This window comes from Thamnophis elegans, chromosome 4, assembly GCF_009769535.1.
Source record: "Thamnophis elegans isolate rThaEle1 chromosome 4, rThaEle1.pri, whole genome shotgun sequence".
Taxonomy (NCBI): domain Eukaryota; kingdom Metazoa; phylum Chordata; class Lepidosauria; order Squamata; family Colubridae; genus Thamnophis; species Thamnophis elegans.
In genome coordinates, this window is record NC_045544.1 from 4941911 (window position 1) to 4965590 (window position 23680).

The 23680-nt window shown below is 42.6% G+C and overlaps 1 protein-coding gene across 1 annotated transcript in view; it reads left to right on the plus strand.

The window, feature by feature from the left end:
• LRRC1 (leucine rich repeat containing 1) overlaps positions 1 to 23680 on the plus strand; it is a 110152-nt gene that overhangs the window by 55680 nt on the left and 30792 nt on the right. Inside the window, exons 6-8 of the mRNA XM_032216858.1 lie at positions 185 to 248; positions 7621 to 7695; positions 10787 to 10931. Of these exons, the coding sequence (XP_032072749.1) occupies positions 185 to 248; positions 7621 to 7695; positions 10787 to 10931 (284 nt within the window). The remainder of the gene's footprint in view (positions 1 to 184; positions 249 to 7620; positions 7696 to 10786; positions 10932 to 23680) is intronic.

Below are 23680 nucleotides of genomic sequence, written 5' to 3' on the forward strand. Positions count from 1 at the left end.
TGGACTCTGATTTAATTCTACATGATACTTGGAACGCTGACATTATCCTAATCTGGGATAATGTCCCAGAGCTGACAGAGTGTTTTAATAGTATATAAATCATATTAAGAATGTCCTAATCTAATTACAATGCTAAACTTTGTGTTTATGATATTTTAAAATTATATTGTTCCTGATTTTTCAGGTCAGTTGCCCAGCTGCAGAGACTAGAAGAACTAGATTTAGGAAATAATGAACTTTATAATTTGGTAAGCACTGCACATTTTGAAAATTCAGTACACAACTACCTAAACTCTCAGTTGTAAGATATCAAAAATAGGCTGAAGAATTGACTTGATTATGTGTAATTTGTTTTTTTCTAACAGTTCTTCAAAATTATCTGTTTCTTGGCTACCTTAACCATGTTAAGTTACAGCATGCAGTTTTCGGTGTGTCTATTTTTGTGATTGTTTTTTTTTTTAATTCAAAAGGAAAGGCTGAGGATTTTGTTGCTTTTTAAAATGTATTTAAATCTCAAAAAGATATACAAAATAACAAAAAGAAAAACTAGGAAGGAGAGGATAGAAGAGGGGAAAAGGTGAAGAATGAAAAGGGGGATGACTTTCTTTAGCACACTAAGCTCTTAACTGAAATTAAACCAAAGCCACAAAAATATACAGATTAAACAATCAAGATAACATTAACATTATTCAAAGAAAAAATCTCTTACTCTAAATTTAAACATAAGCATAAAAAAGCATAAAAGATACAGGAAATATGTCTAACAATATGAACATAAAAATATGGCATTTTCATAATAACAAATCTAGTAATCGAATCCTAAAATCCAAACTTTATTTTTTACCTTTGTCAAGAAAGAAGTCCAAAAGTGGCCTATAAATGGAAATAGCAATAACAATAGCAATAGCAGTTAGACTTATATACCGCTTCATAGGGCTTTCAGCCCTCTCTAAGCGGTTTACAGAGTCAGCATATTGCCCCCAACAACAATCCGGGTCGTCATTTTACCCACCTCGGAAGGATGGAAGGCTGAGTCAACCTTGAGCCGGTGAGATTTGAACCGCAGAACTGCAGATAACAGTCAGCTGAAGTGGCCTGCAGTACTGCACTTTAACCACTGCACCACCTCGGCTCTAAATAAAACCACACAGGCTTTTGTCTTTCACCAGTTAGTCAGTTTTTGGCATTTCTGCCAATTCCATGGATCTCTCTCCCTTATTTTTCTCCAGGAAAGCCTGAGGATTTTGACCCAGATTGGGATTGCAACACGAACATACAGGGATTATTCCTTCAAGCCATCAATGCAATTGTGTCTTCCCCTTGTATCGACTCAGAGATAATTAATTTTTAAAAAAAGTTCCATTAATGCCCATGGTAGAAAAAATGACTTCTATTGACCCACGGGACATGTCCGATGTCCATCATATGTCAAAGGGAAGGATTAAATCTCATGTTCCCACTTGATCTCATTTGGGGTGCCTGTTTTTGAGTTAAGAGAGGGGGGAAAAACATGCTATATATTTAAATGTGCCAAATAGTTGATTTGGCGTTACTTTGCTAAAAGAGCTGGATGGAGAGCTGACTTCACTTCCCACGAAGATAAATAAGGAATCACTTGAAGCAGGAGAGGGAAGGCTTCCTTGAAACCACCTGGATCACAAAGGTGTAGTTCTTTCTGCTGTTATTTGGCCTGAGTAAAAACTCTGATTCACTAGGCCATGAGTCAGCAGCTTTTATGATTAAGGCAGAACAGGGCTTCCAAAGAGCCATCCCTTCTTTTTGGAAAGACATTTGCATTCTGCCTCTCTCTGAAGCAAGGAATGTCACCAGACTTCTTTCCTAAATTGAGAAGAAAGCTTCCCTTTCCTTCCCTCCTCTTCCTCTTCTGGCTGACATCTGAAAGCATGCATCGAGTTGCATGCATTGTTTTAAAATTATACTGCGGAGCAGGGGTGAAATTCAGCAGGTTCTGACAGGTTCTGGAGAACCGGTAGTAGAAATTTTGAGTAGTTCGGAGAACCAGCAAATACCACTTCTGGCTGGCCCCATAGTGGGGTGGGAATGGAGATTTTTGCAATATCTTTCCTCCAGGAGTGGGGAAGGAATGGGGATTTTGCAGTAACCTTTCCCTGCCACACCCACTAAGCCACGCCCACAGAACTGGTAGTAAAAAAATGTGAATTTCACCACTGCTCTGGAGCAATTTTTCTGAAATTTCTCAATGCATTTTTTTTCCTTATACGTGTGATTCTATATTTTGTTTGGAAAAGAGGAAAAAAAAAGTTAAACCCAATTTGAAAGAATGTGCAATTAACATTGCCTATATGTTTTTGAAAGTTTTGTTATACAGATACAGTGTAATTGACCCGCATATAGAAACTCTAGAGAAATAATGTATTTTATTAAAATAACCGTCCTTGTGAATGCTTTTTATGTAGTTTCTTCCGGTTCACCCACAAAACCGCGCTCGACTAAACCGCGCTCGACTAAACCGCGTCGCTGATGTCATCAACAGGGCGACAACAGCGCGGAGACAGAAGCACGCTGTAAACCCTAAACCTAAAATTAACCCCTAAACCTAACCCCCCCTAAACCTAATCCTAAACCTAACCCTAAACCTAACCCTTAACTAACCCTAAACCTAACCCTTAACCTAACCCTAAACCTAACCTTAACCCTTAACCTAACCCTAACCCTAACCCTAACCCTAACCCTAAACCTAACCCTAAACCTAACCCTTACCTTAAGTTGAATCGGCTTGCTTTCAAAGCGCTATTTAAAGCGCCCTTCTTTCTCTGCGCTGGCTGTTGTCGCCCTGTTGATGATGTCAGCGACGCGGTTTAATCGGGCGGGGTTTAGTCAAGCACGGTTTTGACGGGTCACGGTTTCTTCTTTATGAAGTCATCCCTTTGCTCTTGTTCAGCCAATACATTCCCATGTTCAGCAGGGATAGTAGTGAGATGCTTCTCCACGCTAGTAATTTACACTAGTGTAAATGAAAAAAAAAAGTTCTCCATGCTTATAATATGATTGCAGCAGGCTGCATTCCTATACCCATGTATGCTTCCATTGTCATTTCAGTTCACACTGAAACAATTCTAGTAACTTGTTAGCGCTGGTGAGTTCTTGTTCTGCAATTGCACAATAAAAGAGGTTTTGCTTATTTCGCCAAAAAAACTAGGAGAGTTGAAGGAAAGGTCGTTGTTGCTGGTTTGTTAAATTGAACACTGGAAGACCAACTCACTACAGATAGTCCTCAACTTATGACCGCAATTGAGTCCAAAATTTCTGTTGCTAAGTGACACAGTTGTTAAGTGAGTTTTACCCCATTTTATTACCTTTCTTGTCAGAGTTTTTAAGTGAATCATTGTTAAGTGAATCACTTAACACTGTTGAGTTAGTAACATAGTTGTTAAGTGAATCTGGCTTCCCCATGGAGCCCAGGACACTGCAACCACGCTCTACATGGGGCTGCCCCTGAAGAGTGTTTGGAGACTACAATTAGTCCAGAATGCAGCCGCGCGAGCGATACTGGGTGTACCTAGGTACACCCACACTACACCTATCCTCCGCGAGCTGCACTGGCTTCCTATTGGTCTCTGAGCACGATTCAAGGTGCTGGTTATCACCTTTAAAGCCCTACATGGCCTAGCACCCGGATATCTACGAGACCGTCTTCTGCCGCACACCTCCCTAAGACCGATAAGATCGCACAGGATGGGTCTTCTGCCAGTGCCATCAGCTGGACAATGCCGGCTGGCGATGCCTCGGAGTAGGGCCTTCTCTGTTGCTGCTCCGGCCCTATGGAATGAGCTACCCCCAGAGATCCGGACCCTACCCACTCTCATGGCCTTCCGAAAAGCTATCAAAACCTGGCTATTCCGGCAGGCCTGGGGCTGTTGACCTCGGGATTGAGGTCCAGCCCCGCTTAGATTGGGGGCATGTTGTGTCTCTTTTAAATTTGTTGTGTTTTATTTGTTTTTTAATCTTTTTTTAATTGTTTGTTTCTGTAAGCTGCCCGGAGTCCTTCGGGATTGGGCGGCCTATAAATTTAATAAACAGTAAACAGTAAACCGTCATAAATATGGGCCAGCTGCCAAGTGTCCAGATTTTGAGCACAAGACTATGGGGATGCTACAGCGATCATAAGTGATAAAAACAGTCCAAGTCACTTTTTTCAGTGCTGTTGTAACTTCAAACAGTCACTAAACTATTGGTTGTAAGTTGAGGACTACTGTTACACTTTTGAAAATGCCCATATTTATTGAGTTTTTGTTGTCCAACACTGTATTTCCACTTTTCCTGTTTATGAGCAGTTGCAAAAAGTTTCTTTGTTCTTGGTCACAACTATGCATAGACGTAACCATATAGGTTTGTTAAGGGTTTTTCTTTTGTGTGTGTGTGGGGGGGGGGGCACAATGTTATGGAAGTTTTATTGATTTGATTTTTTTTTAACTTTCTAGTCTAGATCAGCCAAGGTTGCCATATGGGATACTTCATTTTAAAATCAACTTTAAACCACTTGTTTTTACTCCTTGTTATCTTCGGTGGTAAGAGAAAAGGAAGTATGTGCAAGAAAAATCCCTCTTGCAAATATTTACGGATACTAAACAGGGTCAGGCGTGGTTAATATTTGAAAGAGCCTCTGGGGTATTATCAGAGTTGCAGACTAGACCAGGAAATAGGAAAACATCCTGGAAGAATGCAGGGGTAAACTGCTTCTGCATTGCTGCCAAGAAAATTATATAGCCATATTAATGAAGTCACCAAGAGTCACGTTTGACTCAAATGAGACTTTATCTTTTAAATGATTTCTCTTTAAATTCTTATTGCTATATAGTTTGGTGCCATATAGCCTGAGATAGTGCTGCCATTGGCTTAGATTTTTAACCTAACCTTGGCATAGCACAGTACAGGTTAGGCCATGTAAAAAAAAAAAAAAGCTAACAATTTACAATTCAATGTGTACAGGCAACTAATATTGCTATGTATCTTGCCTATCCTCCAAGGCAGGGTTTCAAGCTGTTTAATGAGTAGCGCTATAAATAAACCCCTTATAAATTAACATTTTAAAAAGGAAACGCCCAAGGAAGAGATTAATTAAAAAAAAAAAAATCTAAGCAAGAAATATTCAGCTTTCTCATTCCCTCCCACCACTGTACCACTGGAAATCAACCTGCAAAAGAATGAAAAAGAATAGAGGCTGTTACTTAACATCCACAAAATGTTCCTGGCCACTAAATATAACTCTGAGGTTAGGTTCCAGTCGTTCAATTTACTCTGTAGATTTGAAAATTAAAAGAACTGAAGATGAAAAAAATAAATGATACCCAATTCTTTCTCCACATCTGCAGTTTCCCCAAGTCATTCTGGGTCCTTCAAACATTTGACATTTTTTTCTTAGGTTGCAGGAAAAGTGTAACCATAATTTTCAAGAGACTCTAGCAAAACATTTTTTTTTTAAAAAAATCCAACAATGGAACTTTTTAAAAATTAAAACTGGTTATATCTAGCCATAATTCTTGTCTTTTTAAAAGTGTACATGCATGTTTTTGTGCATGGATTTGATTTTATTTAAAATTGTATAGAGAGAATATTATGTTCCTCTGCAGATATATACAATCTAAGAGTAATCTTCTTGTGCTGAAGGCTTTGTCTTTCTGTGAATCTGAGAACAGTTCATAATCAGGAAGAGAATTAGCTATAGTTAATGTGAAAGTTATGATGGATTTCTTAAGTCAACAGTGTTTACATATAATCTTTATAATTTGCATGATCAATCAATATAGAATATCACATTCAATTAAAGCATTTGAAGGGGCCAGCATGGGAGACCCAAAACCACTTCTCCACCCTACCCCCAAAAAAACTGTATGAGAGGGATGTGCTTTCAAAATATGAGAAAATGAAAGAAAATAGGTGTTTCTTCAGTTAAGCAGATATTTTGTTCTAACCAAATCTGTAAAAATATATTTTTTTTAAGATTTCAAAGGTAGTATTTTAATTGTTTTTCCATGTGTATAATTCTCTGCATGATTATAGCATCATCAATAGAATATAAATAACTTTTCTTCTTTATGACTTGAAAATAATTATGTAACTTAAAAGGAAATTCCCAACTTGTAAATGAAACTTGTCCTGCATACTTTTTTCTATCAGTAGTTTAAATTCCTTTTGTTCACTGATGTCTTGGAAGAAGGATGTTTTCTCATTGCCATCTCCAGATCACTTGATTTTCTTATAATTTTATCTTCTATGTTGAATTTACAAATATGACCAAAAAGCCTCCAAGTTTTTGTGTGTTCCTAAGAGAATAAACCCAACGAGCACATTCAATAGCTTTATCCCTTAGGTTCAAGTCAGAGCTCAGGTCGTTAATTTTCTAAACAAGATAAGCAGCCAAAAGGGTTGTTCCACTTTTCTTTGACACTCCTTTCATCCTTAAATAATGTCTCCTGCTAACCCTCCTGTAAATCTGCTAACTCAGCCTCCACTTCAGAAATATTCTTTTAAGCCTTGTTTATCTCTAGATTATTCCTTGAAGCCATATCATAAGCTTTGTTGATTACTTAAAACTAATCTGCCACTTGCTCTGACATTTCCATAAATTGTTTATCCATTTGCTCAGATATATATCTGCTACGTCTTTAGTTACTTCCACCGTCTGTTTATCCCGTTCTGTCTCCAGTTCTTTTTAAAGTTGTTTCATTAATTGTGTCCATATCATGTCTGTGGACAGTGGACGGTGCTTTCTTCCTCCATTGCTGCTTCTTCATTACTGGGAAGAGGTGCCTCCTCAACCTCCTTTAGGTCTTCCAAATAAGTTTTGATTCCCTTTTCCTTGCAGAGGGTCTCTTTCCTTAACATCCTGCTTAAATTATCTTACTGTTTGATAAAAAAAGAGCAAGGATTCTGTTCATAGTTTGGGCTAATTATATTGTAGTTATGGCAAATAGCTAACTTTTCTGATTGGATGAAGCCATAGCAGCTGTAAAGTTATCAGAAGTCAACACAGAAGTCAGGAAACCATAATAGAGCCGAGGTGGCGCAGTGGTTTGGGTGCAGTACTGCAGGCCACTTCAGCTGACTGTTATCTGCAGTTCAGCGGTTCAAATCTCACCGGCTCAAAGGTTGACTCAGCCTTCCATCCTTCCGAGGTGGGTGAAATGAGGACCCAGACTGTGGGGGCAATATGCTGACTCTGTAAACCGCTTAGAGAGCGGCTGAAAGCCCTATGAAGCGGTATATAAGTCTAACTGCTATTGCTATTGCTATACTAGGTTGCGCTGCACCATCCTTTCACCTCCGTGAAGTTTAGAACTGCCAGCAGCCTGGAAGGATTTGTACAATTGATTACCTCGGATTAATTAGTCTAACAGTCAGGAGTGTCATTCAGTATTCCAAAGGGCATCACTTTGCGTGTCCCTAACCTAATAAGGACACAGGGGATAGCTAACAGGGAATGGCAATCATCCTTTTTTGTGCTTAACTTTATTTGTTTGCAAAAAGAAAAAAATCTGGCTATTTAGGGTAAAATAAAATGAAGTTGGATTTCTTTATGGGTTATGGTGCTATATTGTTTAATGCTAATCATGGTACCTTATCTTTTATATATTACAGCCAGGAACTATAGGTGCACTTTATAACCTTAAAGACCTCTGGTTAGATGGAAACCAGTTGGCGGAAATACCTCAGGTAAGATTAGGTACTTCCTGGATCTTTGCAACTAAACTCACCTGCTTATTGAAATTTAAAACTTAGTGTGCTGTTTTTTTTCATTACATGTTTATCCTCAGTATATTAGCGCCTCTTCATATTCATTATCTGTGCCTTCATTTTGAAGCTGAAGAAGTTTTTTTTTGGGGGGGGCAAGGACATTATGGTGGTTCTTTCTCTTCTTGTTTATGAAATGAATGCGCTTGCTTACTTGGAAGTAAGATAACACATTTTTCCCTGAGCAGTGGAGAACTTGGTGACAGTGGAATATTAAGAGCTGGGTCTGTGAAATATTCACAGAATTACCGGTGGATATGTGACTGAATGCCAAATAGTTTCTTCAGAACAGGTCCAATTTCAGGGGAAGATTTGTGACCATGCAGATTTGTACTGCTAAGATTGTCCTCCTGATTTAGCAACTTTGAAATACCTCAGGGAAGGTTTATAAATAGATATTTGGAAGAACTGATAATAATGAAACAGGGTGGCCAACTCTGCCTTGGAGATTAGAAAGAGAGCATGAAGACACGTACTTCCTTTAGCAGGGGTAGACAACAATGGCAACTTTACAAACCTGTGGATTTCAACTCCTGGAAGTCACAGAAAAATAGAGTTGGAAGGGACCTTCGTGGTCTTCTAGTCCAGTGGTTCCCAAACTTGGCAACTTTAAGACTTGTGGACTTCAACTCCCAGAATTCTCCAGCCAGCAGAGCTCTGCTGGCTGGAGAATTCTGGGAGTTGAAGTCCACAAGTCTTAAAGTTGCCAAGTTTGGGAACCACTGTTTTAGTCCAACCCCTGGCTTAGGCAGAAAACCCTATACTATTTCAGACTACAATTGAGTCCGCAGGTTATAAAGATTTAAGTTTAAGTGTTAATTGATTTGGAGGCCGCCCAATCCCGGAGGACTCCGGGCGGCTTACATAAAAATAGTTTAAAAACAAATACAAAAAAGTTAAAAATACAAAACAACAGATTAAAAAAGAACACAACATACACTCAACGTTAATGGGGTTGAAGTTCGATCAGAGATCAGCAGCCCCCAGGCCTGCCGGAACAGCCAGGTCTTAACAGACTTTCGGAAGGCCGAGAGAGTAGGGAGGGTCTGGATCTCAGGGGGTAGATCGTTCCATAGGGCCGGGGCAGCTACAGAGAAGGCTCTCCCCCGAAGAGCCGCCAGACGACATTGTGTAGTCGACGGCACCCGGAGAAGGCCCACCCTGTGCGATCTTATTGGACGCTGGGAGGTATGTTGCAGAAGGCGGTCATGGAGATATCCAGGTCCTAGGCCATGTAGGGATTTAAAGGTGATAACCAGCACCTTGAAGCGTGTCCGGAGACCAATAGGGAGCCAGTGCAGCTCACGGAGGATAGCTGTAACATGGGTGTATCTAGGTACACCCAGTATCGCTCGCGTGGCTGCATTCTGGACCAATTGTAGTCTCCGAACACTTTTCAAGGGCAGCCCCATGTAGAGTGGGTTACAGTAGTCGAGTCTTGAGGTGACGAGGGCATGAGCGACCATTTGGAGTGCCTCCTGGTGGGGACATAGGGGACACTTATAAAGCCCTTCATGGTATTGGACCTGGGTACTTGAGAGACCGCCTACTGCCAATTACCTCCATCAGACCGATTAGATCCCACAGACTAGGCCTCCTCCGAATTCCATCCGCCGGCCAGTGTCGACTGGCGACTACCCGGAGAGCCTTCTCTGTGGCTGCTCCAACCCTCTGGAACGAACTCCCTCACCACCCTCCAGGCCTTCGCACCCTCACCACCCTCCAGGTCTTCCGCAAAGCCCTTAAAACCTGGCTGTTCCGACAGGCCTGGGGCTAAAGAACCATGCCCCTATCTCGAATGGTATGATTGTTGTGCTTTTTAAATTATGCATTGTTTTGTGTTGTTGTCAAATTGTCTGTATCCCCCTTCCCTTGTTTGAGTTGTGAGCCGCCCTGAGTCCCCCTCGGGGGAAAAGGGCGGCATACAAATGAAATAAACATACAAACATACAACATACATAGTTGTCCACCCCTATTTGTTAGCCTCTGTCATAAAGGGGTAGTTTTTGTTGCTTGTTATTAACCTTGTCCTACACAGAAGTTTGCTGCTCAACAGAGCAGGTGCAGAGAGGCTGTTTGGATATGTCTGCCTTCCTCTGTGTTGATTTAGCAGAAGGAGTGCTGAGACCAATGATTGCTAACTGCAGTCAAAACACGTTTCAGTGATGCCGGTTTGTATATAAATCAGGGAAATAAATATTTAAAATGTTGCCTTGGTAAAACTTCTCGTAAAACAAACGAAGGCATAAAATCTATGTATGCCATCCTTGAATGAGTCCTGACATTTGTTCATGTCAATAGTGGAAAGTTGAATTGATGTACCTTTTTAGGTTAAACTGTTGAACCTTGAGCTAGTACTAAGGGTTGGGTGCGGGTTTAATGTACCCTCAAAGTCGGAACATATAGTAACAGATTATTGGCCCTTGCTAGATGTTGCACATACAGATTTTACTGGTGATTTTAGATTTAGATTTTTTTAGATTTTATTAATATTTGTAGGCCGCCCTTTTCCCTGAGGGGACTCAGGGCGGCTCACATAAAATCAGGGGAGGGGAATACAAACATTGACATAGAGACATATAATAAAATAGTAAGCAACATACATTCATCATTCGGGAGGGGCGGCTATCTTTGTCCCCAGGCCTGACGGGCTAGCCAGTTCTTAAGGGCTATGCGGAAGGCCTGGACGGTGGAGAGGGTACGAATCTCCACGGGGAGCTCGTTCCAAAAGGTCGGGGCTACTACTGAGAAGGCCCTCCTCCTTGTAGTTGCCAGCCGGCACTGGCTGGCCGATGGAATACGGAGGAGGCCTAATCTATGAGATCTTATTGGTCGCAGGGAGGTAATTGGCAGAAGGCGGTCTCTCAAGTATTTACCTGTGATATCATCACAAGTGTGTTATCATCCAGCAGGGAGACTTTCTAGTCTTGTCCTTAGGAATGTTGTAATTGGACAAATGTCAGATCTCTGGGTATTGGCACGTTGAGGCATGACTTTGTCTTTTGTTGTGTAGGAAATAGGAAACCTGAAAAACCTGCTGTGTCTGGATATCTCTGAAAACAAACTGGAAAAGCTACCCGAAGAGATAAATGGCCTGACCTCTTTAACTGACCTCCTCATCTCTCAGAATCTCCTTGAAACCTTACCAGATGGTGTAGGTGCGTGGAATCTTTTCTTTTAAACCATAAACGTTAGAATGTTTAATCCAAGGAAGAAGTTGAGTGACACCAAATCAGTGGTGGGTTTCAAAAATTGTTCGGACCTACTCTGTGGGTGTGGCCTCCTTTGTGGGAGTGGCTTGCCGCCCATGTGACCGGATGGGAGTGGCTTGCCGCCCATGTGACCGGATATGAAGATGCTGATGACACTTGTCAGAACCACCTTAAATTACCTCACACACAGCACTGGCATGCATAAGAATAGGATGTAAACTTGTTTTTTAAAAGGCATCTTTGGTTTGCGTTAAAACAACTTCAACACACGCAATGTTCTGATTGCACCACAAACACAGTAGTCATCCTTACCTTCCACAGAGGCACTGAGTTTTATAAATAGGAGCATGATAGTGTAGAATAATCATATCCAAGGACCAGTGGTGGGTTTCAAAAACTTTTTGGAACCTCTTCTGTAGGTGTGGCCTGCTTTCCGGGTCCACTGGTGGAACCTCTTCTAACCGGTTCGGTAGATTTGACGAACCGGTTCTACCGAATAGGTGCGAACTGGTAGGAACCCACCTCTGCACCAAATGCATGTTGTCTAATGTGCATTATTACTATTTTTGTTAGGAACATGTTTTGGTTTTCTGATGCTAGTGCAAATAAGGGCAAATATTTGTACATAACTTTAAGGCATCAGTGGGCCTATGATCCTGGATTGTTTTATGTAGCATTGGAGTCTCCTTTAGGGTTCTGTGATCGCTATTCCTTTATTAGATCATGATTTAATTGTGAATCAACTTATGAAAGTCTCAGTACAGTAGTCATTATTGCCTTTGTCTATCAAAAGTTTCTCCTCTGTTTATGATCACAGTTTGCAGTTGTTCCTAAACGCAGTACATTGTGGTTAATCTAAGGTGTAATTGATGGAAACAATCCCAAGTTCATATTGGTTGTTTGGAGGTCATTTTATGGCCAGTGAAAAAAAAGAACACGAGGCTGAAGCTCACACACAATTATGGAAGCCATAATTAAAACATGGATCTGAAAGCACCTACCTGCCACTTGGCCAGATCATTTCATTTGCCTGCAGATGTTAATTACACTGTTTCAACACATTATGGCTTGGCCAAGGGCAAGAGGGGAAAATGTTCACTCTGTGATGATGGGAATGTATCACGGAGCTAGGATTGTATCGCACATTTACAGAGTGGGAAGATATTGACATGAGACATCCTGACATTTGCAATGATGTCTGGTTCCACCTATGTGTTTTCTTTAGGCTCCCCCACCTCCACAGTGTGATCTTAAATCTGCTAATTATATCAGTCTTATACCTACACTCCTGATGACATACCTGTATATATGCCGAGGTGGTGCAGTGGTTAAATGCAGCACTGCAGCTACTTCAGCTGACTGCAGTTCTGCAGTTCGGCTGTTCAAATCTCACCGGCTCAAGGTTGACTCAGCCTTCCATCCTTCCGAGGTGGGTAAAATGAGGACCTGGATTTTTGGGGGCAATATGCTGACTCTGTAAACCGCTTAGGGAGGGCTGAAAGCCCTATGAAGCGGTATATAAGTCTAACTGCTATTGCTATTGCTATATATTATTAGGGCTGAAGAAAGCATTTGAAACACCGGCTTCGCAACTCACTTTGACACCCAAGAAGCACCTCTTAAGTCTAATGGTTGAAATAATAGCATCATTGGCAGGATGCCAGCCACATGACCACAGAGACATCTTTGGACAGTGCTGGCTCTTCGGCTTTGTAATGGAGATGAGCACTGCCTCCTAGAGCTGGGAACGACTAGCACATATGTGCGAGGGGGAACCTTTACTTAACATGTTGAATCTAAGCTTCACGGAGCAGCAGTGTAGTGTATATGTATATTAACAATAATAATTAAAGAGATTGCTGACGTGATTTTCCCAACAGAAACATTTCTATTTACATACTGCACGCATTATTTTGATTTTTTTTTATCCTGTCTATACTGCTCAAATCTCTTCCTCTTTATCCTTATTTTCCCTCCCACTTGCTAAACATCCTGGTTGCTTGTTTTCCTACTCCTGATAATATTACTTACAAGCAGCTAATCAGCAGTTTTACTGCAACTGGTTACATGTTGCAATTAGCTGAAATACATTACCCATTGCTGAGGGGACAACTTAAGATGCATGAATAAGTTAGGTTCCATTAATTAAGCTTCACCTGGCTCTCTGAGTTATTCATGGCATTCAAAAAAAAAAAAAAATCCTGCCACCTTAATTTGTCCTGAGAGTAGTACCAATGAGTATGAGCTGAGGTGGTGCAGTGGTTAGGGTGCAGTACTGCAGGCTACTTCAGCTGACTGCAGTTCTGCAGTTCGGCTGTTCAAATCTCACCGGCTCAAAGGTTGACTCAGCCTTCCATCCTTCCAAGGTGGGTAAAATGAGGACCCGGATTGTTGTTGGGGGCAATATGCTGACTCTGTAAACTGCTTAGAGAGGGCTGAAAGCCCTATGAAGCGGTATATAAGTCTAACTGCTATTGCTATTGCTATGATATATTGATGGATGGCATCAATATACTTAGATTTGATCTTCAAATGTTTATTGTGAAGGTAATGGGGACACCTGCATTTTTATTAGTATACCTCTCAGTGATTGGTGAGCGTAAAAATCAGACGATTCCGTGAATGCAAGAATCAGATGTGACAGATATGATTATCTGTCAGAAATAATAGATAATGTCCTTCGGTGCAGAAGATCAATGTTTTACCTGCACCGCAACGTTTAATAAATGTTCTGATGTTTGCTTGGAGATATTTTTGTGATGAAGCCACTGTTTGCAGCATCCTATAGAGATTTCCAAACAAATGGAAATGTACGTATAGGAACAGAAATTTCCACTGGACTGTCCATAAACATTCACAGACATTCTAAGACCGCGATGATCAACCTATGGCACACATGCCAGAGGTGGCACGCAGAATCCTCTTTTGAGGTTGAGGTTTATTCGATTTATATGCCACCCTTCTCCCAAGGACTCAGGGCGGCGTACAACATTAAAAGAAACACGTACTACAAAAGTTAAAAAGAAATTAAATAGGATATCCCCAAACCCAATTAAAATTAACAATTGCACATTTTTTTTAAAAAGAATTCAAATTCAAATTAACAATAATCAATACTTCGATTTGTTTTGGTTCAGGCCAGGCTGGCTTGCTGGAAAAGCCAACTTTTTAGGGCGCGTCGGAAGGACCGGAGGACAGGGATTATACGAAGCTCCGGGGGGGCAGCTCATTCCAGAGGGAAGGCGCTCCCACAGAGAAGGCTCTCCCCCTGGGGGTCGCTAGCTGACACTGTCTGACCGACGGCACCCTGAGGAGGCCGACTCTGTGGGATCGCACTGGACGGTGGGAGGCTACCGGTGGCAGTAGGTGGTCTCACAGGTTTTGGGGGCACACGGACCGTCGTCGGCTGCCCTTCTGTTTTCTGGCATGCACATGCGCAGCTGGTCTTTGCAGGCACTAGAGCACCGGAAAATGGCCTGAAAACAGCCCCCAAAACAACAACAACAAAAAAAACAACAGGCTGTTTTCCAGGGCATTTTCATTTTATAGCAGTTAGACTTATATACCGCTTCATAGGGCTTTCAGCCCTCTCTAAGCGGTTTACAGAGTCAGCATATTGCCCCCAACAACAACAATCCGGGTCCTCATTTTACCCACCTCGGAAGGATGGAAGGCTGAGTCAACCCTGAGCCGGTGAGATTAGAACCGCTGAACTGCAGATAACAGTCAGCTGAAGCGGCCTGCAGTACTGCACCCTAACCACTGCGCCACCTCGGCTCTTCTCTTGTTTTCAGACTGTTTTTCCAGCCAAAACCAGCCTGAAAATGAACCAAAAAACAGCCTGAAAACAGGCATGCACGACCAGCTGGTCTTCGGGTTGGTGCTCTGTTGAGTGTGAAGATCAGCTGCCCAGTGCACATGTCCATGCCATAAACCCGTACCAGCCAGCTGGTCTTTCGGGATTGGGTGGCATACAAATCTATTAAAATTACAAATTAGAAATTAATGGTCTTTGAGTTTCTGGCACTGCGGCGCACAGACATACATGCACATTCAAATTTGGGCACCCGGTGCCTAAAAGGTTCACCATCACTGTTCTAAGAGTTGCAGTCTTAACTGTGTCTGGACAACTCCAGGATCTTAGATGTATTGTATAATCTTCAATAAGCTTATATTAATGCGTGCCGGTTTAATTGCAGGTTTAATTTTTTGCTCCTTGGTTTCTTACATTTACTATTTATTTCTTTGGAAATCTTGCAGAGGAAGTTTTGATTTTCTGTTTGGGCTTAGAATTGGCATTTATGGCCTTTTGTGCATCATGTTTTTTTTTTTATTTCGATGGTGGAACTCGGTAAAGGGTCTTACAGCTAAAAGCAAAAATAAATAATGAAGTATTGTATTGTATTGTATTATTTGTATGCCGCCCTTCTCCGGGAGGACTCAGGGCGGCGAACAATTCAAGGGGGAAAAAGGGGAACATAAAAAGACAAAATACAAATAATAAAAGTAGACAACAGTCGCACAACCATGCATGTCGAGAGGGGAGGGGAACTCATCAACCCCAGGCCTGCCGGCAAAGCCAGGTTTTAACGGCTTTTCGGAAGGCCTGGAGAGAGGTGAGGGTCCGAATCTCCGCGGGGAGTTCGTTCCAAAGGGCCGGAGCTGCCACAGAGAAGGCCCTCCCCCGGGTAGTAGCCAGGTGGCATTGGCTGGTAGATGGCACTCGGAGGAGGCCAACCCTGTGAGATCTAATGGGTCTGTGGGAGGTAATTGGCAGCAGGCGGTCTCTTAAGTAATTGACACAAATATTTTATCCTGGAACTGTGGGATTTGGTTTTCTCCAATGGTACTTCCAAACACATTCTCCTGATGCTATTGTTGCCTTGATAGGTATTTTTCTGCAGAATACTTTAAATATGCACTCACCCACCACTATTTGTGGTTTCCATGGATTGCCTGTTATCTATGTTCCAGCCCAATGGCGGTATAACTTTCAGGTGAATCATCTTAAAAGCTTAAAACCAGTTTTGCGAATTTTTCCTATTTTACTCCTTTGATTCCAGATGGCTTATTGATGTTTGCAGACAGAGAAGTGTCTTTTAAAAAATATTTTATTTTAAGGCTATTTTTTTCTAGCTGAGCAGTTGTGAGCCACCACACTATTTATATTCCTGCACAGCTGTGCAAATGCATGTACATTACTAGATTTTTTTTAAAAAAAGAAACTACAAACCATTTGAACCAGTGTGATTTCCAACTTATCTCCAGATTACAGCACTGTACTATGGCTTGCAACATCCACTTATGCTGCAAATACAAATTATTAAATATACACGGCATTTCAATTTCTGCCTACCACAGTTATACAGCTACAACTTTGCATAAATGTATATACAATTTGGCTATGCTATACGCATGGAAATACTGTATTACATTTATGAATACATGCATTTCAAGCAGTAATTAACTGCATTCGAAGCAAAATATAGAAATATAAATAGAGAAATATAAAGTGCTTTCCTACAGGAAGTTAGTGAAACAGGAATAAAGATGATAACAAAGCCATCAATGCTTTGTGTAAATAAATTACACAATAGAGCACAGGTAAATTAAATATCCCCATGAAAACTTCCCCCAATTTTTAGCATTGAACTGGATCACTTGCAAAGAGAAGACACGTGATTTGTTTTCAGCAGGAAGCTTTTTATTTTGGTGGCGCATGAAATCTTCCCTCTTATCCATACCCATACCCAGAATAAGATTGTTTTTTTTATTTTTTATTTTTTATAAATTTTTATTTTAAACACATAAGCACATCAACGGACACGAACACATGACTTAAAAACAACATAGGAACAATAAGTTCCATCGTATATCATACTGCAGTTCCGTATCGGTTTCTTTGCAGTTAGTGTTTTCCCTTCTATACATTTCTATCATGCATTCATGGTCTCCTTGTTCGTTATCCATTTTTAGGTACAATTCTTTATTTATTTATACTTAGCTACTTATGACCAAATATTATTTACCTATATTGTGCTTTATATTTTCACTGTCATTTATTCTCTTACATACAGTTATAGGTATACATTCACATAGTTATTCTTTTTCTTTGCCATTCTTATATTATTATTATTCCATTTGAAAGGTTATAAGGTATAGTTTGGAATGCTTTGTTTACCATCCTTCGCACCTGCTATGACACCATCTTATTTTCTCGTTCTTTTCCTTTCTCCCTCCCTTCCTTCTCTACTTCCTTCCTTCCTTGTCTCCATCCCCTTCTTCCTTCCCTTACCTCTCCCCTACTCCTACCCTCTTTCTTCTCCTTCCTACCCTCTCTTCTTCTCTTTCTCTCTCTTCTTCCCTCTTCTCCTTCTCTTTCTCTCTCTTCCTCCCTCTTCTCCTTACCTCTTTCTTCTTTGATTGTTTTAATGGAGAACTAAAAGGGATCTAGTGACTCTAGTCCAATTGCCTTACTAGATTCATATCCTTGGAGGCTGCCTTTTAGCTATTATTATCCGTACCTGGGAGTTGTCAAATTTTGTGGATGTCCTAAAATGATAAATGAATTTTTTGTGATTACTCCTCACCTCAACAAAACAACAACGAATGAGCTTCTTCTTGATAGTAGTGAGATGGCCATTATTAGCAATAGCAGTTAGACTTATATACCGCTTCATGGGGCTTTCAGCCCTCTCTAAGCGGTTTACAGAGTCAGCATATTGCCCCCAACAACAATCCGGGTCCTCATTTTACCCACCTCGGAAGGATGGAAGGCTGAGTCAACCTTGAGCCGGTGAGATTTGAACCGCCGAACTGCAGAACTGCAGTCAGCTGAAGTAACCTGCAATGCTGCATTTAACCACTGCGCCACCTCGGCTCATCCCGACTTAGCACTCTGTCCCTTGTCCCCCTCCCCTTCCCCTGGCTGTGAGTCTTCTCTGTCCTTAAGTGAATGTCTTTGTAGCCATTAGTATGCCTCCTCCCTCAACCTTTGGAAGGCGGGAGGCACAGTAGAGCTTTTACGGTGTGTTTAAAAAGCACACCGTGTATAAATAGGGCTAGCCTCCATCCTTCATCTGTCATGCCTTGCTAAGCAGCTGCTTATCTTGAAGGTCAGCCTGCCCCTATTTTCCAACCTGTGATTGTTAGTGTCTGTCCAAAAGTATACCTTGCGTTATTCCACCCTCAAAACTCTTACATTACCCTTGACCTCAGGGAAGGGAACATGATTACAAGCTCCCCATTCAGCTCCGACGAGGCGCTCTGAAACCGGTCATCTGAACCAGTTCTCCCTGAAAAACGCACCTTGTTGGTTTCATCAAGGGAAAGATCAGAAGCAGATTAACCAATACTTGATCTGGGAAGTCAAAAAACAAGCCAGTCCTGCGATGGGATGAGGAGATTTCCCAGTGTGATCTGGTGTTGCCTGCAGTTGGAAGAGAGGAAAAAGTCTGAGAACCAGCTTATTGCAGGGAAGTGCAAAACTGAGAGAGGAATGTGAGACTCCCTCCATTCTTAAGGTTATCATGGCTTTCCTTGCGGCGAAACCCTGGTGGTTCACCTCTTTTGCATCCTGAGTCATTATTTATGTTTCCAGCCAGCTCAGCAGATGGATTTCCCCTAGACAGGTTGTTCTGGACTTACAGCTGTTCTTTTAATAATTCAAAGTTAAAACAGCCTCAGGAAAAAACAACTGACGGTCCATCCTCGCACTTATAGCAATAGCAATAACAGTTAGACCTATATACCGCTTCATAGAGCTTTCAGCCCTCTCTAAGCGGTTTACAGAGTCAGCATATCGCCCCCACAGTCTGGGTCCTCATTTCACCCACCTCGGAAGGATGGAAGGCTGGGTCAACCCTGAGCCGGTGAGATTTGAACCTCTGAACTGCTGAACTAGCAGTCAGCTGAAGTGGCCTGCAGTACTGCACTCTACCCACTGTGCCACCTCGGCTCTTATGGCCATCACACACAAATGCACACATGCACACAGTCACAACCAGTTTGCATTTGTGACAGGTTCAGCGTCCTGAGTCATGTAATCATGATTTGCAACTGTTTTGCACTGATTTCCAGCAAAAGTGCCTATTGGGAAACTGGATTCACTTTACAAGTATGGTGATTTGCTTAACAATTGAGGTAAAAATATTTTTTTAAAAAATGGGTCTGACTCAACTTGTGGCCACAACAACTTACGATGGAATTCCAGTCCTAATTGTGGTTGTAAGTCGAGAACTACCTGGACTACTGATGGGCAACCTGAAAGAATTGTTTAATGTTGTACAGTGTGTGGACTCCAAAAGAGCTGTACTTGACCTCAGGATATGAAATTGGAGTCAGGAGTATTTGGCTTGTAACTACTCTCTGCACAATTGGATGGGGGAAGATGAATTAGCAGTCCCCATCTGCTGGGATACTTCAAGGACTTTATTAACAGACGGACAAGACCTTGGCAGCAATCCAGCACAGTCCAAGCCTTGGCAGCAATCCAGCACAGACAATACGTTGGCAGCAATCCAGGCTGCCAAGCTAGCCCCAAAAGTTCTCCCACTTTAGTGCATACGTTGACTCCTGCAAAAGGGGGTGTGCACAATCATTCCTTTTATAGTCTTGAGAGGAGCCTAATTACCACCAGCTGAGTGCAGTTATCTCCTGTAACTGAGCAACTGTTCCTTCTGCCTATCAGCTTTTCTGTGCCGGGCATCCAGGAAAAATTCCCTTGGCTCCTCCCCACTGCTCCAATGCATGACTTCAGGATCACACTCCCTTGTCTCCTCCCCACTGGTCCAAGACTCAGGCACCTCCTAGTGGCCAACCAGCTGCTCTGCACCCTGCTCGGAGTCGGAACCCTGTCCAGGATCCTCCACATCCTCCAGAGCCAACTCATAGGGCCCCTTGCTGTCGGAGTCTGGTGGCAGCTCCAACGGCTCCTGCTGGGCCACAACAATTAAGTATGGCTGTCACCTATTGGCTCAACATCCACTCATGATCGTCTGCCAATGTGAACACACCCCTATTTTATTGAGTGGGGAGGGAAACCTTGGAGACATTCTTTTGCCCAAGTACTATGTTCTGACCCCTGATTTTTGGGGCTGCTGGCCCAGCATGAGCCTGCTGGATGGAGCAACTTGTGGACAACTCAGTCATGGATCCAACCTTTTGAGGATGAAGGTCACTCTTCTAAGCTGTGCAGTGTAGCTTTTTGTGCACTGTTTTTCTTCTGGGTTCCTGCTCCAGTTAAGCCTGTGCCCTGGGAAACAATAACAGAAACACCCTAGGATGGTCTTTGCAACAGGTGTGACAGGTGTCGGGCTAAATAGGAGGGAAGAACAGCTGTCCCTGCCAGCTGAAACTCCCCTTGGCTTTAAGAAGCTTCTGCTTGTGGGCACAGGGGCAAGAAGGATGTTTCCTGGTGGCTTAGTTCTATGGAGTTCCCTTGCCCTTAGTTTCAAGTTTCGAGTTTTGAGTTTCATTTTATTTATATGCCGCCCTATTCCCGGGGGGACTCAGGGCGGCGCACAAACCCAAGGAGGGGAAGGGAAACACAAGAACTACAACAAAAGTATAGGGAATTTAAAACAACCAACAGCCACACGATTCGAGAAGGGAAGGGAACTCATCGACCCCAGGCCTGCCGACACAGCCAGGTTTTAACGGCTTTTCGGAAGGCCTGGAGAGAGGTGAGGGTCCGAATCTCTGCGGGGAGCTCGTTCCAAAGGGCCGGAGCTGCCACAGAGAAGGCCCTCCCCTGGGTAGTAGCCAGATGGCATTGGCTGGTGGATGGAACCCGGAGGAGGCCGACCCTGTGCGATCTAATGGGTCTTTGGGAGGTAATTGGCAGCAGGCAGTCTCTCAAGTACCCAGGTCCAATACCATGAAGGGCTTTATAAGTGACGACTAGCACCTTGAAGCGTATCCGGAGACCAATCGGTAACCTTATCCAAACTTGCCCACAGAATCCAGCAGCAGATAGAATAAGAGGAAGATGATAAAAAGAATTCAGGCTTAGCTTAAGTTCTCACAGCTCCCATTTCGTATGAGCAAGCCTCTAATCATTTCCACCGTCTCCCACTCTGCTTGCAACTACTCGGGGGTCACTGCCCATAAGAACTCAGATCCTAATCCCTTTTGGATTTCGTCTTTGGAATCCCACCCTTCCTCTCAAGAAGGGCCACATACAATTATCTAGGCTTCATACTGTTTTGCAAACCCCAAGAGAGGCAAAGAGGTTTTATCTGAAGTGCTCACTTGATGCTATCATTGTTGTTCCTGAAAATATGTTCCACTATAGTACCTGGATCAGTGATAAAATGTGCAACAAATAATAGTTTGTGAAGATTGCTTTTAAATATTGAATTGTTGAACACTTGTTGGTAGCCAAAGTTGAGCAATCTTTTAGTATTTATGATCACTTTTGACATCTTTTGCAGTGTGCCCCTGAAATTTCTCCTCTTAGTAGCCATAGATTACTTGCTGAAGGATGCTTCCTTGCTTTTCTGTCAGAAATGTACTTTGGTTGTTAACTTGTTAGAGCAGTGATCGCTAACCTTTTTCCCATCGCGTGCCAAAAGTGGGGGGCGCGCAGGGGGTTCATGCACGGGCATGCACACACCCATAATTCTATGTGCTCGTGATCATCGACTTTTGGCAATTGATGGACCCATTTTTCGCCCTCTTCAGGCTCCAGAGGCTTTCTAGGAGCCTGGGGAGGGTGAAAACGGCCTCCCCGTCCCCCTGGAAGTTGAGCTCCCCCCTGGAAGAACATGCTCCCCGTGGAGATTCTGGCCTTCCATAAAGCTACTAAGTCCTGGCTGTTCCGGCAGGCTGGGGGCTGTTGAAGTATCCGGCCCCAGTTCAATTGTGAATGTGGCTGTATTTTTAAATTGTTGTATTGTCTTGTATTGTCTTATTTATCCCCTCTCCCTGTTTTATTGTAAGCCGCCCGGAGTCCTTCGGGAGTGGGCGGCATACAAAACCAAACCAATAAACTCTAAACTCCTCTGGAGGCTTCAGGAGGCTTCCTTAAAGCCTTCGGAGGGCAAAAAATGGCCCAAGGGCAACCTGGAAATTTGGGACAGACTTCTGGTTTGCTTGTAGGGCCATTTTTTGCCCTCCGGAGGCTTTAGGGAAGCCTCCTGAAACCTCTATAGCGCGAAAAATGCCCCTATGGGCAACCTGGAAGTCTGTTCCTGAACTTCTGGTTTGCGTGTTAGGTTGTTTTCGCCTCCAGAAGGCGAAAACTGGCTGAAAATGAAGACCAAAGTCAGCTGGCATACGCTGGAGCTGACAGGGCAACGCCTCACATGCCCTAACAAATGGCTCCGTGTGCCACCTGTGGCTCGCATGCCATAGGTTCTCCATCACGGTGTTAGAGCCTGGCTTTCTTTTTAGCAGTTAGACTTATATACCGCTTCATAGGGCTTTCAGCCCTTTCTAAGCGGTTTACAGAGTCAGCATATCGCCCCCACAGTCTGGGTCCTCATTTCACCCACCTCGGAAGGATGGAAGGCTGAGTCGACCTTGAGCCGGTGAGATTAGAACCGCTGAACTGCAGATAACAGTCAGCTGAAGTAGCCTGCAGTACTGCACCCTAACCACTGCGCCACCTCGGCTCTTAACTGCGCCACCTCGGCTCTTTTCTGGTAGTCAGGTCCTATCTTCCCAGATGTTCTTTCGAAATATTGTTGAACCCTCCCATCAATCTAGCCAGAAGAATCAATGTTGAAAGATGATAGGAATTCTATTCTAACAGCATCTGGATATCCATGTGTTGCCCTTTGGTCAACCAGAAGAGAAGGCCCATTTCAAGTTTAAAAGTTGAATAACCTTATTTTTGACTGGTGTCTAAAAGAACACAAAGAGAACACCAGGTGAGGCTTCTTGAGGAAAGTAGTTATTGTCTTTAGAGGGTAAAGGGACTAGCCTGGAGGGACAGGAGGAAGACAATGATCAGATAAAAAAATGACTGAGTCCAGGGCAGGAATGTAACATGAGTAAACACCTCAGACTAAACCCTTTCTAGTTCTCATGAAAATAAAAGGGAGAGAAGAGGGAAGTATATTCAGACTATATAGCTTTTCAGTAAAAGTAATACCGACCTATATGGCAATGGTTTCTTAGCCAGATCTGCCTTGAAGGGCTACAGTTGTCTTACTGCATCTCTCCCATAGCTTTATTAGAAGACTTTTACCAAGATGAACACAAATGGTATGGGTATAATGCAGTGGTGGGATTCAGCCAGTTTGCACCTATTCGGGAGAACCGGTTGTTAACTTTGTAAGCAGTTCAGAGAACCGGTTGTTGGAAGAAATCTCCTTTTGTTTTTCCCCACTTTACAGGGCTAATCCTGTAAGGAAGGCAGGAAGGAAACATTCTGGTGTTGTTTCTAGCTTAATTTTTATTGCCCTGCGTACAGAAACTTTCTCTCCGGTTAATCCTTATTACATTCTAACAGCTAAGGTGAAGCACCCATCGATGTGAGTGATGTTGACTTGGCCATGCCCACTCAGTCTCATGACCACCGAGCCCTGCCTACCCAGCTGGTCCTTAGGGCAGAGAATCGATTGTTAAATTATTTGAATCCCACCACTGGTATAATGTCTCAAATAATTACTTTCGTCTTTAATTTTTCAGCTAAAATAACTAGTTGGGCAGGCTTTTCACAAGCTTATGACTTTTAGACAATATTTGGT